General features: G+C 40.0%; 1 protein-coding gene across 1 annotated transcript in view; it reads left to right on the top strand.

Moving 5' to 3' along the window:
* The window catches only part of bnc2 (basonuclin zinc finger protein 2), a gene marked incomplete at its 5' end in the record, with an annotated part of 95,594 nt that overhangs the window by 75,172 nt on the left and 7,630 nt on the right, over positions 1 to 12,792 (top strand). Inside the window, 1 exon segment of the mRNA XM_014007775.1 lies at positions 5,557 to 7,934. Coding sequence (XP_013863229.1) covers positions 5,557 to 7,934 — 2,378 coding nt within the window.

The raw sequence follows: 12,792 nt of genomic DNA, 5'->3' as shown, positions 1-12,792 counted from the left end.
CCCCTTCATCTTCACAGCCAAGAACTGCGCGATAAATCTCACTCCAGTCGATTAGTGTGCCCTTAGCAACAACTAACACACAGTCATGAATTTTTAACCAAAGCCATGAGTTAAATCAGGTTGAGAGGTGAAGGCAGGGTATCCTGTGGCCTGTTAGCTGATCAGTGTGTCTGGTATATAAGGAAAAAAAAGCCCTGTGGCCTTTTCACATTTACTTCTACCGGAGCCCAGCAAACAGTCTTCCGTTGCAGCGAGGAGCATAAAATTGACCAAGTCGTTGCCCTTTGCACGGTTCCTAATTAAATGATAAAGCAGGAACTAACTTTGGCTGCTCCAAGTTCTCTTCAGGAATATGAGTTGGTTATAGAAAAATATCTGTTTTCACATCAGTTGTGTTTTTAAGGAGAGAACAATAAGTGGAGATGTGTTTGCATAGATATTTTTAAAATTAAAGAATTTATAAAGAGAAAAAGCTCAGTATTAGTTAAATGAAAAAGTATATTGTGTTTATTTCCATGATATGTCCCTCACAGTTAGGTTATTAATAGAAACCACCAATTTATTATTATTTTCCAATAGAACTAAAAATGCACAGTAGTCGTAAGAGGACATGCTTAGAAATGTATTGTCTTGACATTATGGCAAGATTAAGATTATTTAATTTTCTAACAAAGCTTCTCTAGACAAAAAGGTAATATATGGAGGGAACTGGAGAAGCTTGTTTTTTATAGATTTCTTTTTTTTTTCAAAAATAGAATTTTCTAAACATTTTACTTCTTCATCAGAAAAGCTACAAAAAACAAAACCACAACAAAAACATAACTCGACATCAAGAAAGCCCCATTATTTATCAGCTCATTATAAATCATCTCTTCAAGTGTCATGACAGTGCAATGATGAAAGTGGGTGGAACACAAGAACCACCATGATAACCTTTTTAGCTTATTATCTTACAAAAACAAAACGTTTTCTTTATGTCATTATCTCAAAAATGTTTTTTGAGATGACAAAATAACATATTGTGATCTCAAAATAAAGAATATGTCCCCATTATCAGCTTTTGAAGATATAAAAATAGAGTTCACATATTTTTCTAAGTGCTATATTTACTTAGTGGGCTCCCGAAGCCATTGGGCAGACTGCTCCACTGTTTATTTGATAAAATAAAACAACCTAATTTGTCTGACTTACTAAAATGGGCATCCCTAAAATGACATTTTTTAAATGAATGATGATTTTTTTGTTAAATAATCATCACTCTACAGCATATTTTAAAGTTACAATACAGATACGACTCAGTGTTAACGTAGTTTTGAAAACAAACATTTGAGGGTCACATTCAAAATAAATACCTTCGACGAGCAGAGCATAAAAGAGAACATTACCAAGATCACAGAGTGCAAATTTCAGCCTCTATGATTCTTGCAAATGTCCTCCACCCACGTCCTTATGTAGCTGGAGATTTTCCTGTGGTCCATCACAAGGGAGAGCAGCAGAGCTTGTTGTTCACAGATGACCCCTGACCTGCCACTGTGGAGCCAATAGGGAAGCAGCTTGTGTCTTTGGAGTGCTTGCCCTCTGATGTGATGGCTCCAGGCCGTGGGCTTTGCATGAACCTATCCCCCACAGTGCCCCCTCGTCACTAGATTCTATGCATAATTCATAAAGCACCCCCCTCCAAAGAAATTGGTGTGGGGAGAGGGGGATGGGGTCAGAAAATGGAAAAGGAAGCGTTAAAGTTCAAGACCTTGTCAGATCACAAGGAACTTCTGCTGAACATGCCTCGAAGAAGTTGCAAACACAGGAATAGAGCATTATTATTATTATTATTTTTAGAGAACTGGATCTGAGAACAGGGCTGAAGATCAATGGGGATTCCCTCGAGGTTTAGCGGAGATCACATTTACTGCAAGGTGATTGGTGAATCAATGTGGTTCCCATGGTTTGCCTTGCCATTGTGAGAACTGATCCTGTCTTTTTCTTCAGCTGTCTCATGATCAGTTGAAACTAATCCTTTCAGTTTTATGGAACCAGTGGAGCCATCAACAAGCAAAAAGTTGTTAAGTAATCTGTCAGCTCTGATTCTATGCTCAAGTAGTGATCCATAATGTGCATTTGGAGATAGTTTGCTTTTCTTTAATGGTTCGCGGCATCTTTTTGTAAACATGCTATACTGAACTATTTTAAGCTTGGTGGCTTTTAATGCAGTCCAACAATAAAAGCTGATAATTGCATAACAACCACCATTCGCTTATTCTCTGCAATCTGCAAGAAAATATACTTTACACCACACTCCACAGGATGAGAGGCATCCCCAAATTCTGATTAATCGCATCAGCAGAAAGATGAAAAAAAAAATACACTGGTTGCAAGATTCCTTCTGGAAGACACATGGGTAAGCAGATAAAATAAACAAACATCAGAAGCTGTCCACCAGATAAAGGGGGGTACCCCATCGTCTCGCTTCTGTAATTATTGGTTAATAGTCATTAACCTGGCAAACAGAGGTTTAGCTGCATTGTTTAAAGAACTCTGGGATGCTTAATGACAGACTAATATGTCATAGCACTAGGGGAGATGGGGGGGGGGGTCGATTAATGAGATTTTACTGGAGGGAGTGTACAAGAATAGGTGGGGCACGCCTGGAAAATATAGTGGGAAGAGGGCCACATTAAGCTAATTGGAAGATGAGTGCCTACTTGTAAAAGTGCTTCTAATGGCATATTTGTTTCTCTCACAGCTTCATGAGGCTAATGCAGGAGAGTGCAGTTGGGAGACTTATGGTAGTAAAGATTGTGGGGCATGTGTTTGTCTGCAAATATGTGTCAACGCAGTTTAAATGCTCGTCTTAATATAATACTTTGGATTTTTTGTCAGATCTTCTACTTTGTTTTGTTTCTGTGAAGTGGAATTTGTCAAACAGTGTTAATAGGAGCTGAAGTGTCTTGAATTAAAAAAAAGGATTATTGGCAAAACAGCCAAATGGGTTTCCACATAGACTGAACTTTACTCATTTTTTTCACCATTTGGTTTTTTACTTCAGTTGACTTATTGTTCCTAATATGACACCAGTTATGTTTAATCATATGTCAATGTCTTTCTTTTTTCTCCTAAACCTGAATCAGTAAATCTTGTAAAGTTCTGCCATGAGAAAAGGTTATGACCTATTAATATCCTACCTGTTGTAGATAGCACCTCAAACAATCAAAGTTTGGAGAAACTCTGGTCTCAAAAGGAGTTTAGAGTTGTTTTAAGGCAACCACAAGCCTCTTTAGTCATGGCCATGCTTGAACTGGTAGATTTTTCATCAGTACAGTCATCTTCTCACTTTGCATCATCTTAGATACAATCAGATAAACTTGTTTTGATGGCTTGTTCATATTTTCTAACACCAATGCATCGTGGTTGGACCTGTGCCATTCTTTCATGACTTTTATTTTATTTCTTAATTAAAGTTAAGGCAAGCTTTAAACTAGCAGAAAAATAAAATAACCTCAAAGAGTTGGATATAGGTTGCAGTTTGATGCTATCTTGTTGCTTTGTATAAATTTACAAACATTTGTAGTGTGATATTAATATTAAAATATGGACTGAGATTATTCCCTTGTATTCACTGATGAAACTCCAGATAAAATGACCTCCACATATATGGGGCTATAAAATCCTTAATTAGAATTCCATCATCAAAGTGACACATAACTACATAGATATTTAAAAAAAGCTTAAATTTAGCAGTTATCCTTATTAACTTGCTTCTTATAAAAATGAAACACTAAATGTCCAAACCTATCTTTGACTGGCTACCTTAGTATATTTAAATGTGTAAGAAAAATTAGTCCCGTGTTATCTCTAAAAATCTATAAAAAGACGGGTGCACATCTTAGAACCACACTTTAAGAATTTTGGTGAAGCTACTTTAAGATTCACTTTTTAATTTGCTTTGATTTTTTTGTTTCAATTAAATCAAATGGAGATACTAATGCCCACATGGCCTTGCAGTATGAAATAATAGTGTCCAGGCTAGAATTTAAAGTCATACCTCCAGGCTAAAACTCCAGAGCGCACACAGAATGAAAGTGTAAAATGTTTTTTAATGTATATTTAACAACAAATACCCCAGTGACTATTGATGTTTCGTCTCAGAAGAATCTATTTCTCTAGTATATCTGAGGGCATGATATGAAACCACTCACACTTTTATTTTTTTTTCTGTGTTTCTTCCTCTGTGTCTCTCTCATGCTATCTCTTTTTTTGCTGTCTCTCTTTAAACATTTATCTTCTGTTTTCTCCTTACAGGCCCTTTGTGCTTTGTGATGTTGGTTTTTACAGCTTTCTACTCACCGAGTTGCCATTTATCTTTTATAGATGCCAGCAGCTAGGAGCACATAAGGAATGCTACCATTTCAATATGACTAATTGTCATCGTTTGTGTTACTCCCTTGATGTCACTTGTTTCCTCAGGAGCTTGTTTTAACTACAGTATTTATACTATATCTTCCTGTCTCTTTTTGTAAATTTCCATTTTGTACACATACGTATATAAACATTTGTGTATTCTCTCTTGCATGTATGACAATGTACACAAGATCATGAAGACTGATTTTCTTCTTTTTATTCCGTTTGTGGCATATCTTTGTTGCTTCAGATAAATTCCTAATTCCCAGCTGACTGTCAGGCATCTGATTTCTCATTTTTGCCTCAATATGCACAAAAACAAAATTGCCACAAATTATAATAATTATTGTTTATTAAATGTATGTTTATTTGCGAATTTCAACATAAGGAATTGTTAACTGAAGCTAAAATTTCATTTGGGAAAAAACATAACCTGTTAAACCACATATTTCCTTTCAGCACTTAGAAAACATTGTTTGGATTTCACACTAATCATCTATTCTGTGCAATGATAGGAACCAAATGTTAAATCAGCATCAAAAATAACCTTATGTTAGTATGAAATTCTATCTGCCAATGTCCACTTTTTCCTACTGTCTTGTCTTTAGTATTTCACTACTTAACAGATAAAGAACACATGCATGCCAACTGAGGTCTGATTATTGACTTGCACTAATTATTCCTTATTTATTTATTTATTTATTTATTTATTTATTTATTTATTTATTTATTTGGCTCACATGGTTTGAAAAAACAACAACCTCAAAGTGCTCTTTGTACACTGAGGGAGTTTCAGCAAGAGTTTGTATTTACAACTCTGTTTTATTCAGCCTCATACATTCGTATGAGAACTTTACAACGCTTAAATGTGCAGAGGCCTTCTGAGAACTCCTCCTGACTGCAAAATCATTAATTTTTTAAACGTTGATTTAAATTATTTTGTGATTATTGGGCCAGTGAGTAAATTATGAGGAATAAATTGAAAAGTTGGACAGAGAAGGTTAGATTTTTGACGCTTATTTGATAGGTGTTGCTCCAGGACCTTCTGAATTTCATGAGCAGAAAAACTCGCCTCTTCTCTATCTTGTACTTTGACCAGACTGATTATTCACAATCAATAATAGTTTGTATCTTCTCTCTTGTCTCTTCTGGGACATTTAGGATGCTGCAGGCAAGGTGTTGGACCGATGGACCATCATGTCCCGCGAAGAAGAGATCATCACCCTGCAGCAGTTCTTGCGCTTTGGTGAGACCAAGTCCATTGTGGAGCTTATGGCTATTCAGGAGAAAGAAGGTCAGGCAGTTACAGTTCCCTCGTCAAAGACAGACTCTGGGATTAGAACATTCATCGAAAGTAATAACAGGACCCGCAGCCCAGGGCTGTTGACACATCTGGAAAACAGTAGCCCATCCAGCATTCACCATTTTGAAAACATCCCCAACAGCTTAGCCTTCCTCCTACCATTTCAGTACATCAACCCAGTCTCTGCTCCCATGCTTGGCTTGCCCCCCAATGGCCTCCCATTGGAGCAGTCTGCCCTACGGCTTCGGGAGCCCAGCCTGCCAAACCAAGGAGAACATGTGGAGACCAGTGAATCAGAAGTGTCTCTATCACCTTTCCGCACAGGTCAAAGTCCAAGTCGTGGAGTAATAGGAGGCATTAGCAACAACACTGAACCTAAGACAGAACCCAACAGCTGTGCATCACCCATATCACCTACCCCATCCCTCCAGCAAGCTCAACAGCAGCAACAACAGACACAACTTCAGCAGCAACAGCCGCAGGGCCAACAGCAGTCCCAAATTCAATCTCAGCAGCCCAACAGCTTGAGTGAACACCAGGTCCACCACCACTTTGTAAAAGATGAGCCATCTAAAACAATCTCCCATCCATCATTCTCTTCCAAAATGCATCGAATGCGCCGCATGGGAGCCACTTCACGTAAGGGCCGCGTGTGCTGCAATGCTTGTGGGAAAACCTTTTACGATAAAGGCACACTTAAGATACACTACAACGCTGTCCACTTGAAGATCAAACATCGCTGTACCATTGAGGGATGCAACATGGTCTTCAGCTCACTGCGCAGCCGTAACCGCCACAGTGCCAATCCCAATCCGCGGTTGCACATGCCCATGCTGCGCAACAACCGTGACAAGGACCTCATCCGTGCCAATTCCACCAGTGGCACATCAGTCATCTCAAACAGCAAGAGCAGTGGTTTCACGCTCACTAGCCCTGGAAGACCACCGCTTGGCTTCACAACTCCTCCGGTGGACCCTTTACTTCAGTCACCTCTGCAAAGTCCATTAGTGTTCCCCACACTGAAGTCAGTGCAGCCTGTGCAGCCAGTGCCTCCATTCTACAGAACTCTAGTGTCCCCAGCAGACCTTGTCAGTCCTCCAGTGTCACTGCCAACCAGTCCCATCATGCCCTCCACTACCAATAGTACCACACTGATGGACCAGCAACAGCAGATCCTGGCTGCTGTTGCTTCACATAACAATGTCCATGTGTCAGAAGCCCACCGCTTATCCTCTGCTAGTGCCAATCAGGACCTTACTACAAGCAGCTGTGACCCAACACCTAAAAAGAAACCCAGAAAATCTAGCATGCCTGTTAAGATTGAGAAGGAAGTGATCGATGTGGCAGATGAATATGAGGACAAAGATGATGACAATGACGATAACATCCACCATAATCATCGTCATCACCAGTCAACTCTTCTGCATAACAACATCAAAATTAATGGTAACTGTAACAGCAACAACAGTGGAAATGGCACAGGACATCATAGTGGTGGAAGTGGGCAACAGTCCCCCTCGCAAGATGAGATGAGCCCTGGTTTGGCTCTGAGGGGAATGATCAGACAAAGTGAAGATGAATGTAGGGAAGGGACTGGTAGTGAGAGCCGCGGTGGAGTGTCCGAGTTACGGTGTATGGGCAGCTTTACCTCTGAGGATCAGGACCACGAAAGAGACTTTGAAAATGAGTCTGAAACATCTGATTCTAAGATGTTCTACCGGGATGAGCTGATGGACGGAGAGGAACAACATAAACACAGCAGGGGTGGAAGAGGTCTGGACAAGGAGCAAGAAAGCGAGGCTAATGAAGAAGCACATTTGAGAAAGGAAATAGAAGGAAACGGTCATTCCTCCCCCTCCCCTCACCATCCTCCTATCAAGATTAAGGAGGAACTAAATGACCCAACGTATGACATGTTTTGTATGAGCCAGTATGGTCTCTATAATGGAGGCATGGCGGCGGCCGCTGCGGCTGCCGCAAGCATGGCTGCTCTCCACGAGAGCTTCATCTCTTCAATCGGGTACGGTGCCAGCCCACCCAAATTCCCATTGTCTCATTCGCCGGAAGGAGATCCATGTTCCAGTCCTGATCCCAAGATCTGCTACGTTTGTAAGAAAAGCTTCAAGAGTTCCTATAGCATGAAACTGCACTACAAGAACGTGCACCTCAAAGAAATGCATGTGTGCACGGTGGCTGGTTGTAACGCTGCTTTCCCCTCCCGGCGCAGCCGAGATAGGTGAGTGCAACAAGCCTGAAATTTATTTATTTATTATTATGTTTTATCTGTAACCTTTCAAGGTAGGTTTAATTTTAATTTCATCTTGACGGCAAATTTTAAGGTTTGAAGCATTTTCATAGAAGCCTTGTAAAAACAGGATTTGGTGGGGTTTTTGTGTGTGCTTTACAGTAACTGAAAAACCACACGTTTCTTTATGTTTTGTTTTCAAGGTCCCAGAGTTTGATGAATTTTTTAAAGCGATCTTGAGCAATACTTCTCGAGGTTTTCTTTAGGTATTTCAAGGATTTTATTTGAATGCAGACTGCATTTTCTCTGACGTTCAACACAGTCCCTGTACCTGAACTTTCTGGGAAGATTCTTTTTTTCTTTTACTAGATAACGTACAGTAGAAAAAATATGTTTGAAATAAACCATCTTGCCACATTTTTATTAAACTGTCGCGAAATCTGTTTTTGTTATTTCTTCAACAAAATTGCTAACCATATCACAGACACGTATAAAAAATAATATTTTTTCATTAATACTGTTACTCTTAAAAATATGTTTTAATTAACATAACATATCATGGTATAGTGTGCAACAAGTCTTAAAATAATAAGAAAACTGGGTAAGTTAAAAAAAAATAGTCGGCCTGAAAATGTAGAGCAGATGTACAGTATGGAAGTTATCTTAAGATTTAAAAAAAAATCTAGAAAAACTTGACACAGGAACTGTGAAATGTGTGGAAGGAAACAAACTTTTAAAACTTTTGCCCAGTTGTCTGGTTACTTTTTTACATTTTGGTGCATTTACTTGAATGACTTACAGGCTGAATCTACAGTGTTGAATCTCCTCTAAACAGTGCCATGTACAGGAATTTAGAAAAAAAAAAACATTGAAAACAAGAAGGGCAGCTTTAGACTTTTGCCCAGAAATGTATTTCGTGTTATTAAAATAAGAGTAACTTTGTAGTTTTCGCAAACCTTTCCTCCAATAAACTGTCACTTAACATCTGTTAGCTGCCAGGAAACTTTAAAAAGGTGCTGTGTGACATCTGCTCTGTGTCAACTCAAAGTTCGGCAGAGTGGAGTGAAGTGAAGAGAAAAACACATACACTCGTTAATAAAAAAGCTAACTGTACACATCATCCTTCCAGCTGCAGTGTGTTGTTTACCTGCCCTCACTGCCTCACCTTTTCAAGGCGCATACATTAACATTGACAGCAGTTTGTCAAACCACTGCATTTATTAGCGCATTATAAGAAGGTGAGGCCAGCTATATTCACCTGGGCTTGTTAGCACATTTCAGTCCCACGCACACACACACACACACACACACACACACACACACACACACACACACACACACACACACACACACACACACACACACACACACACACACATGATGCACAACATCTCCATTGCCCGGCAAAGGTTCCTCATGGGGTTCAAAATGATAATTATTTGCATGCTAATAACCTGTATACTTTCACACTTAAATATATAATTTATATTGTTGTCAAAGCTCATCTGCTGCACATAAAAGGGTTTGTGGTCTTTGGTGGAAAATTTAATCTTTTCTTGTTATGTTCATAACAAGTGATATTTCTGCTAAAGACTGAACCTGTAAAAAAAAGAAAAGCATCCCACCTGAAGGAGTTCTACATTTTTCTTGAGTGTTTTGTCTCATTTCCTCTACCTCTGCTTCCTCTCTCTGTCCAAACTTTGCTTATCCATTTCTGCCCCCAGCCTTCTATCGCTTTTACTATTTTTGTGGCATCTGTTCTCGGCACTGTTTGTTTCGTGTAAATAGAGCTGGTTAATCTGAGGCTCTATTAGATGTGGGAATAGGCGGAACCGAAAAAGGAGCGAGAGTCCGTAAAGGTGAAACTGCGCTGCTGCAAATGCTCACCTGACACAGCTGTGCCGACAGAGGTGTGACTGTGGTGCGCTGCCACCAATAACTGTGTTAGATCCATCCTTCTAACAAGCTTTTAAAATGTTGTGAATCAGCCCCGTTAAAATAGCACTGGCTCTTATGCACGTGTTGGCAAACCAGATGAAAGACAGTGTTGCGCAGCTTGCATGCAACAATCTAAAACTTTTTTTCAGATAGGTTCACCGAAGGAAATGTTGCAACACTGCTCAGATTACGTTAATATCTAACTTTTGAATCAAAAGCTAAACACGTACATCAGTTCTGCTTTGTTTTGCCAATTGCTTTATTTAATCCGCACATAGTGACTCGCGGAAAGTTAAACGAGATAACAAAAATGTCAAGTGTAAAAATAACAATTAGCAGAATATAAAAGTGTGGGAGAAGAGGGCTTTAAGAAACACCAAGTTCAGAACTGCAAGTTAGAAGTTTTAGACGGCATCAATAAAAAATATTGAATAAAATAATAAACCGTCAACACCTTGTCAGTTTGGACACGTGTGACAGTTTAACTGAGTTGATGAAAAACACCAGCATATAAAATGCCAGTCAAACTCACAACGTGGCAGAGCATATGGACAACAGAGCTTCAGAGGAAGGAGAACCAAGCAGCCAGGACAATGTCGTGTCTTTAAGACAGAGCAGGCCCGCTTTGGGTGGGTGAGACCAACGCACGCTGCTGTTTCCATACGCTTCCTGACGCCATATGGGACACATTATCTGCCGCAGGTTCAAACGGCAAGGAAAACAACAGGAAAAAAATGAAGCGCTGCAAAGCTGGAGAAATCCTGGGTCTTTGAGACAAGTCGATACACAAGCTCTGCTCTCATCAAATCTGTCCCTGGATAATCCTCTAATGACATAATGTGTATTTGAGTGTAATGGAAGCAATAAAATAGGAATATAATTTAGTTGTTTTCATCAGAGCGTTTGTTCTGATAAGATTAGGAAACTGCATGGACAAATTTATTTGCTGAAAATACTGTTTGAATGTCTATTGCTTGCAAATTTGATCAATTAAACTACGTTATTGCTGCTAATTAAATCTTTTTTTTCTCCCAGACTTGGTTAACATGACAGTTAATGAACAAATCTAAACAGCAGCTCATCTAAGGCAACTAATATGAAAAAGCCCTGGATATTTACCTTTTCAACTCTGACATAACAAAAGGAGTGAATTTTAAATAATAGGGCAGCAGACCGTGTGTGAATTGTTTTATTCACAGCTGGTTTGTGTAAATGTGAATGCAGCTCTGCCTGTCTGCTCAAATCAAACACCAAGAAGGATTTGTGTGCGTTTGATTAGTTCACTGACCAAAGAACAGCCAAACGCAACAATAGAGACTATAAAAAATGTTTCTGCTTCAAAGAAAGAAAACAGCCAGCTGATGAAAGTCAGAGGTCACAATGCAGAAACAGCTTTTCAGAAACATCTCTACTGCCCAGATTTTATCCCCACATTGCCATAAACAACATTTATTTAGGAGTTTTTGAAACTGAAGTGTGTGGTATCACTGCAGTGAGGTGTTTTCCCCTCAGCCCCCCGGCTGCCTCCTGTACAAAAACTAAATGACTGCATATTTATTCTTGAAAGAGAGCAGTGTTGACACAAGAGAAGAAGAGCCTGCCTGATCAACTGTTCTTGGCAGTAATCATGCTTATTATTAGCCCCGTCTCCCTGTAGTTCTTGATTCGTTGACGTTCTATATTAAGTTAACCTTCACTCCAACATCTGAACGGACTCTTTCTGTGTCGCCGCAGTGAGCAGGTGTCCTCCTTCTTCCACGTTCCCACGATGCAGCCGTGCGCAGCCCGTGGTCCCCGCACGGGCCGCTGCAAACCGAGAGAGTGAAGGTTAATTATGTTGGAAAGTCTCTTTCCTCCCCTCTCCTTCATCTCTCCATCTTCCTTCTTCCCCCTCCGGTCCCCACACGGCATGTGGGCCCAGTTCCTCCGCTACACAGTCAGCTCTGGGTTTGTCTCTTATAAACAAAGGGCATGATGCTCATAGAGGGAATATGTTAGCAAAGGCCTTTAAATCCCGCTTTAAAATATCTGGTGCAAAAACATGAAAAAACCCCACCCCTTTGGTTCACCACCGACAGCTTAACTGTGATTTATTTTAAAGAGAATAAAGAAAACAGCACTTTTTCCTCAGATGAATAACATATAGAATTCCATGCAAGCAAGTGATAATTAACAGAGTTGGGAAAGTGTTTTTAATGTATATTTAAATGGATATTTAATCATTTTACACTTAATTTTTTTATTGTTATTTTGAGTGTCCAGAAACTATTTGAGGAGTAAGTTGTTGAAGGAGTTTAAACAACTTAGCAGAGCTGTAACAGTAACAGTGTGATGAATGTTTGTGAAATCCTTGTCCTCCCACTCAAAGCTAAAACCTCATAACACACCCCAAATGACAGGAAAGACAAAGGACCACCAATGTCTCAGCGCTCCATCTCATTTACACATTATGAGTCATTTAGACAGCGTATATCCATACACATTCGCACAGACACAAAAACAAGGGCAAGGGCCATCAGACGAACCTAAAGATGATTAACGGCGATTGGGACGGGCACACTCTCACTCTGCCTCCTCTGCACAGTCAAAACCGGACCCTCAGGGGGCCTCCCCCAGCTTTTGGGCGAAGATGAGACTGTCAAATTGGTTTGCCAGCCACATTACTGGCCAGCAGGGAGGTACTGTGGAGATGTGAGGGGCGGGGGGAGAGGTTGAAAGATACTGAGGAGCGTACTGAGGAGGAGTGATGGAGGTGGAGGAACGGAAGGGAGTGGGAAATGGGGCAGAGAATCTAAATCTGATAAATGAAGAGAAGAGGGCATTATGTCCTCAGCGTGTGGACTCAGTTAATGTATTCTGATTGTTTAAGGCAAGGAGATCCTGCCCACACAGAGGTGAAATAACAGTGTGT

This window comes from Austrofundulus limnaeus, unplaced genomic scaffold, assembly GCF_001266775.1.
Source record: "Austrofundulus limnaeus strain Quisiro unplaced genomic scaffold, Austrofundulus_limnaeus-1.0 Scaffold44, whole genome shotgun sequence".
NCBI classification, from domain to species: Eukaryota; Metazoa; Chordata; class Actinopteri; order Cyprinodontiformes; family Rivulidae; genus Austrofundulus; species Austrofundulus limnaeus.
This window is presented reverse-complemented; position numbering and strand designations above follow the sequence as displayed.